This window comes from Crocodylus porosus, unplaced genomic scaffold, assembly GCF_001723895.1.
Source record: "Crocodylus porosus isolate Cpor-Errol unplaced genomic scaffold, CroPor_comp1, whole genome shotgun sequence".
In the NCBI taxonomy this organism is placed as follows: Eukaryota; Metazoa; Chordata; order Crocodylia; family Crocodylidae; genus Crocodylus; species Crocodylus porosus.
In genome coordinates, this window is record NW_017728907.1 from 60841198 (window position 1) to 60848083 (window position 6886).

At 40.6% G+C, this 6886-nt stretch overlaps 1 protein-coding gene across 1 annotated transcript in view; it reads right to left on the bottom strand.

Moving 5' to 3' along the window:
- Window positions 1-5674, bottom strand: part of JAK1 (Janus kinase 1) — a 41022-nt gene extending 35348 nt beyond the window's left edge. Inside the window, exons 1-3 of the mRNA XM_019531576.1 lie at window positions 5596-5674; window positions 4288-4486; window positions 2582-2705 (exon numbers count right to left, since the gene is read on the bottom strand). Coding sequence (XP_019387121.1) covers window positions 2582-2705; window positions 4288-4486; window positions 5596-5601 — 329 coding nt within the window. The 5' untranslated portion in view covers window positions 5602-5674. The remainder of the gene's footprint in view (window positions 1-2581; window positions 2706-4287; window positions 4487-5595) is intronic.
- Window positions 5675-6886: the final 1212 nt, after the last annotated feature.

Here is a 6886-nt window from a genome sequence, read left to right on the forward strand (position 1 = left end):
GTGCTCTTTCCTGCCAAGGCAGGGGGTCGGACTAGATGATCTACCTAGGTCCCTTCCGACTCTAGCTACTATGAAACTATGAAACTATGGGGATAAAATCTCATTTTCCAGGGCCTCATTCAACTGGGATTAGGACCTGGAGAGGAAAATGGAGTGGGAAGAACACCAGTAAGCAGAGAACTGGTTATTACTGAATGAGCATTTGGGATAGACTACATCTGGCTGGGCAAGGAAAATGACCAAGGACCACTGGACAGATCTGACAAGGAGATGGGGAGGCGAAAGGAAGAAAAGGCAGTGTCCTGATGACAAGACTAGGAGTGGGATGGTGAGTCTTAAAGAGATGAGACTAGGACTTGGCAGACAAGAAGACTAGACTGAAAAACGTAGTATGTAGGATCAGCTATGTAAGCAGGCTGGAACTAGGACAAGGAGCCAGAGGAGGGCAAGGGAAAGGGCTGGAATGGGCAGAAACTATGGATGAAAGTGGAAGGAAGCTTGTGGGGAATGGAAAGATATCTGTGCCCACTGGAAAGACACAGAGCCTGGAAAGGAACCTTAAGATCTTTGAATCTCTCCAGTACTCTGCTGTCAGCAAATGATTACCAGTTTTATATCTTCAGTATCCGTTCTCCACACATGACAACTGTCCGTAGCTCTAGCTGTAGTGGCAGAGTTCTGTAGATCCACAGGTTTCAACTCTGCCCACAAATCATTGAAGTGCCATGATGGTACCATTTGATGACATTTCCATGGTGTTTTGTTTTCAGTTTGCTTGATTAGAAAAAATGAATCTAGGGAATCCTAACAACAGGCAGTGCATCTGTTCCTGCTGGGAGTATGCAACAGAAACGAAAAGTTGTAATTGTGGTATCTTCCTCACTGACTCAAAGCAAAAGCACAACAACACTGTGTATGTGGGTTATTGTTTTTAGGACTTCTGAATTTATTCATGGAATGTAGTCAGTTTTTAAAAAAGCATGATGCTTTGAGCCAAGGATTCAAATTCCCACAACTGCATTCTTTTTTTTTTTTTTGTGTCTGATTTTACGTATATGTTCTCCTTTAATGCTTTTGCCATGGCAGTTTTGTCTCATAGACAGTATCAGGGGAAAATGCCTCTTAGTTTTCAATGTAATCAGAAAAAACATGATGTTTTCTCGGATGCTATTGACCTGACAGTCCTCCAGAAGCAAATAAAAGCAACTAATATTCCATAAGAGGCCATTAGATTCCCTTGAGCTTCTCTCAGCCAGTCAGGTCACTCAATTCCATTGTAGTCTGGTATTAATCTACTGCACTTAATCATAGCTGTTTAAACCTAAGATGACTTCATATTAAAATCAGCTAAATGAAAGAAACGGACCAGATTATGTATAACAATTAGAGGAAAAAGGTTACTGCAATCACCATGACATCTTTTATTAGACCAACTAAATAGTTGGAGAAAAGTTTTTTGCAAGCTTTTGGGCACAAACACCCATCTTCAGGCATTGTGAGATTCTGCCTGAAGAAGGGTGTTTGTGCCTGAATGCTTTGCAAAGAGCTTTTTCACAACTATTTACCTGGTCTAACAAAAGATATCACATATCACATCTGCCCAGAGAATCTTGGCTGCCTATGTCCTTAGACCAACATGACTACAACCAACAACCCTGCAATCATTGTAGCATTGTGGAAAGCTGTGTGTTTTTGTTGACTTACCAACATTTATTTTCCTAACTAATCATTGCCTTGCTTTCATGCTTCTCTAAGCAGAAAAGCAACTCTGATGTAATGTGTTAAATCAGGATTGTAATCTCTTAAACCTCAAGGCTCAAAGTTTCAAAGCAGTTTTGTCCTGGCCTCCATTTGTGGTTGCACAAGAGCCATATATACTATATTCTATCTACCCAGGGGAAAAAGCTTGCATCTATAAATTATTCTTGGGACAACTGAGGTTTGTACATGTTCTTTCTTTCACCAGCATTTGCACATCAAAATTCACAATCAGGTACTTTAGATTTGTGAAATGGTGTGTACACAAATTAAGATTCACCTTTAAAAATTCTGCCTCAGATCTTACACCAAATCCCATGGATTTTTATTTTATACTTTAATGACAGCAGAGGTGTCTGATAAAGAATATATGCTTGGAGATCTGCCTCCTAGAGTAAACAGGGACCCAACTCTAAGTGTCATCTTAGAAAAATTTGAAAATGCCCAAAGAATCTAGAAAAATTATTCCTGAAGTGATAGCTTGTTCTCTAGATGACTATACTGCATCTTGAAATGTAGGCTACGATGAGATGATCACTATGACGAAACAGTGGTTCTCAACATTGTTTAATTGTTCATTTTTATTTAGATCAGTGACCAATAATGTTGTGGTTTTGAGTTCCTTGGGTTTTCTAGTGTTCTCAGAGTTTTTGAAGGATGTCATAAAAGAATACACAGCCTCTCTCATTAGTCACTCGGTTGATGTGTAGGGTGGATTGTTAGTTTTTCACATGAGTTCAGTATGAGGTGTAACAGTAGCCACACAGTTCTTGGCATATACTGGTCTACTTAAAGAATCCCGTCTTTCAGCCATCACACTTACCTCATGCGATAATGAAGCCGGAGAGCTGTTTTCTCCTCTATCTTGAAGACATGGTTTGGTGCATACCAGAGTCTCTTACTTTCTTCAAACAGCGCAAAAAGATTGTGGCACAATGGAGATATAGCTATACAGAACAGAAAGAAATAAATTCATGGCCTTGCTAATGGTATGAAAATAAATTCCAGCCAGGCAGAGAGATGGGGCGGGGGCATTGCTGATCCTCTGGCATCTTTCAGTTCTCTTCCCCTCTGCCCCCAAGCTTACCGCTGGCTATTTGGTGTATTTAGCTAACCAGAGAAGGGAGAAGTAGAGTACTGCAGGAAGGAACTTTAAGAAGGAAGTGCTAAGTACCCCCCACAACAACACTTTTTAGGTTGCTCCATTCTGAGACTTGGGAAGTGCAGTCACCTTAATTAAAGAGGAATTGAGAAGCACAGACATTGCACATGATGTATAAAGATTTTTAAACATTATCTTTCAGACTTTTTTTAACACTGGTAATACATATCTTGATTTCCCCAGATTTTGCTGGCAGAATTCAACTCCAGGGACAGTGGCCTAACCAGCTAAAGTCTCAGCTAAACTTTCCCCAATTCATGATATTAGGGGTATTTTAGCAAGACTTTTCACAACTCTGTTTCTTTCTCTTGTTGTAGTAAAACATGTCAGACTCCCACAGTAAGAAAACAGTAGCTGGGGTGGTATGGGCATTAAAGTGCATGGTTGACAGCCCCAGAGATTGCAAGTCTGAGGTCACAGCAGTAGTGCTCATGACACAGCCTGTCAGATTCCAACAAATCTGGAACTTCTGCTAAATACTTAGTCAAAAGGACATAAACAGGGAAAGTGAGAAGACAAGATCTCTGTGAAAGGCTCAACTCCTCCAGCTGAGTCACACGGAAGTATAACATGGTGTCACTGTTTTGGTAGTCCACCAGAATATTTTCCAACAAAACCTTCAATTGTTATTTATAAGTTTGTATTTCAAGGAGAAACTTTCCCATTTCAAAGCATAACCAAACAACAAAACAGCGGAAGATGTCTTCATAGGGAGGAAGCTGTCTAATCTCTCAGAATGTGAGTTAGAGTATCCACAGCTCCTTGCACATGACAGTCCACTCTAGGTGTATTCACAGCATATCACCAACAGAAAAGTCATTCTGGACATGGACAGACATAGCATTAGTGCTTTAAAGTACCATAAAAATGGGTCATAGCATTGTCAACATCATCACAGCACTACAAATCAACCTAAGCTGCATCAAAGAGGAACAGGAATAACTATGGAGTAAGTGCATGGAAGTACAAGATGACAAAGGAAAACAAATCAAGTTTCAAGACAGGATAAATACTGAAGCGAATAGAAAACAGTGGTTTTGCCCCTAAATACCCCAATCCTGTTCCCCTTCAAACTGAAAAAATGCAGTGAAAGGGCTGGAGTAGGGTTGGCACCTTCTCACCAAACACCTAAAAACTCTGGGTTCTGGAAACAGACTCTCCAACTCTTCTGTAGAAGAATGTCTCATTCCACCTTCCCATGAGCAAGCTAAGAACTTCAGAAGTCCTGCAAAGAGATTCCCCACTAACTCAAATCCAACGTAAGGTATTTCTGCAAGGTCTGATCCATGCCCAATGAGGGATGCATTTATTTCTGAAACATTTTGGCAATATAATTTTGAACACAGCCAAACTAATACAATACTCACAGCACTCCTGAGCAGCTTCAAAGCAGAGGTCTTCTGCTGTATACTCGCCACTGATGTGGCGAATAGGAGGCTTATCTTGCAGATAGAATAGTATTTCCAATCCCTGCTCTTGAACTTCTATGCTTACTTCGCTCTTTTTGGAGTTTCTCATTTTTGCACAGAAAGCCATGGCTTTGCAATCTTCTTTTACATTTAGATACTGGATTTGAAGGAAAAAAAAAAAAAAAATCACAGGAAAATGTAATAAAAAGTTTGAATTCATTTCAAAAGATAGTGTCTGCAGTATAGCACTACAATTCCCACTGAAGCGCTCAAACCCTAAAAATTTAAAATTAGTTGTGTTCTGAAAAGTGGTTCCCTAATAATGCCATTATATGGTTTACCCCTTATATCCTCTCATGGTCAGTAAAGTAGCAAACTGTTTATTTTGGCCACATTTTTGCACATTAAAGTATCCCCTCCCCAATTTTTTTTTAAGTACAAAAATCAGATTACATGTAAGCAAAATTGGAGGTGGTTTGAAACTGATAAATTCAGGTCTAAGGCTGTAGTTTAAAACAGAAGTTTCATTTCAGGCCTAATATTGGTGAAATCTATTAAAACAGTCTTTACATAAATGGAGTATTTAATATAACAAAGGCTTGAACAATGATTCCCAGTCTCCTCAAATTAGAACCCACATCACCTCATGAAAAGTAAAGTATTCATAACATCCTCTTACAGTGAGTATAAGGAAAACTAAAATAATGCATCACTGGTAGCAATGCTCCTCTCCCACAACTTTCTGTACTCCAGTTTTGGCCAACTCTAAATTATTCTAGAAATTTTACTTTCTTTGATTTTAGAACTGCAGTACTTTTGGACACCTCAAAATACCCTGTTTACCTTGTGTCAATTGCAGACCACCAGTTGAGAAATACTGATCTGTGGGGATGTTACAGATAATATAGAGGCAGAAAGTCTGTAACCTGCAAGAATTAGACTTTCTCTATCAATTCAGTATATATTAAAAGCCAGTTATCAGACTAAAGGGGGTATGTCCCAGCTCCTCCCACAAGCAAACTAATTATTTAGGAATCTTTAATGCAATGACCTTAAGATTTTCAAGTATGTACCTGATGAACAGGTTGATCCCAAAGGAATGGCACCCTGTACTAGATACAATGCTCAGAGACAAGTAATGGTAGAGTTCGTATGTCATTATAGGAGAGAGAAAGTGTAAGGAGTAGTTTTACTAAACTCTAATTCAATTAGAGTTGAAAGGTTAAAAACAACCCAGAATCTCTACATATTCTATCAAAAACATACCTGCATTTATCTGAATGTCTGGTCCTCCAACACAGCTAGAATGATTGTTGTCACGCTTTCCAAAAACAATTCAACCTGGCTGAGAACAAAAAGAAGTAATGTCAGCTCTCAAATGGAAGCTGTTCCGAGACGTTTGACAAGCCACAAAATATAAGAATATGCAGTTTGATCCAAAGCCAATTGCAACACAGAAATCCAACCGCAAACTCCATACAATTTTGGATCAGGCCCTTCAAAAGAAATCCCATCTCATACAGATGCAACAAACTCCTGGGAATGTTTTTTGCATCTTCCATGCAGCTGCACTCACACTTGAGCTGTGGGTACGTGAGGTGTAACTGTTCTACCAAACAACAAGCCAGGAGACACTGCCTCTATTTTATTATTTGTTCTGCAGTAATACCCACACTGTACTTCATGATCTCCATTCAGTCCCTGCCCTGAAATGTAATATTGCTGCAGCATGGTCTCTTATGTACCACCCCCTGATTTTTAAAGCTAGATATTCAGCCGTTTTTGATCTTCCCATCACATTTCAACTCCTCCTCCTCCCCAACCCTCCTCTACATTCACTCTTTATCCTTTAAGGTGTTCTTAGTTTTTTTTCTTCCTTTCTGTGCTTTTTCACTTTCCCCTCTGCTTGCTCACTTCCCCTCCTCCCCAACCCCATACTTTCAACTTAGTGCTAAACTGAGAAGATTCTCAAGTTTTCCCCACCTGTCTTTCTCCCCTTCCTCCTCCTTTACCTCCTTTGTATACTTCCAGTCCTTATTCTCTCTAGCTTTCCCCACTTCAGTCCCTGCAGTTCTCCTCCCTCAGTTCTCCTTTTGGTTCTGAAGGCACAGAACAGCCTACAGACATCAGAAACTGCTCCTCAACAAAATTCAGCTGTGCAGTATGAATGGCACCAAAGCAAGCAGAGTGGAAAGAGTTAAAGGAAAAGAGCTGCTAGACTGGTGCCCAAATCACAGCAACCTTTGTAGAACAGGCAAAAAAATGTCTTGGGGGTTTAGATGAAACCAAGACTAAGACTAAGGCCCAGTTATACTAGAGCAGCGGCCTCCAACCTTTTCAAGTAGGAGGTCACTGTTGGCATTTAAAAGCAACCCAAGATCTACCGTGTGCCACGCCCCCGCCCCTCCCGGGTCCCCCCCTCCAGCAGGCAAGTCTGTGGGAAGGGAGGGCAGATCAAGAAAAAAGTATTTGGGGGCGCGCCTCCCCAGAAGGTAAGTCCCACCCAGCCAGGGCCCGACTCAACTTATCCCTGCTCCTGCCTCTGCGGCACTGTCCC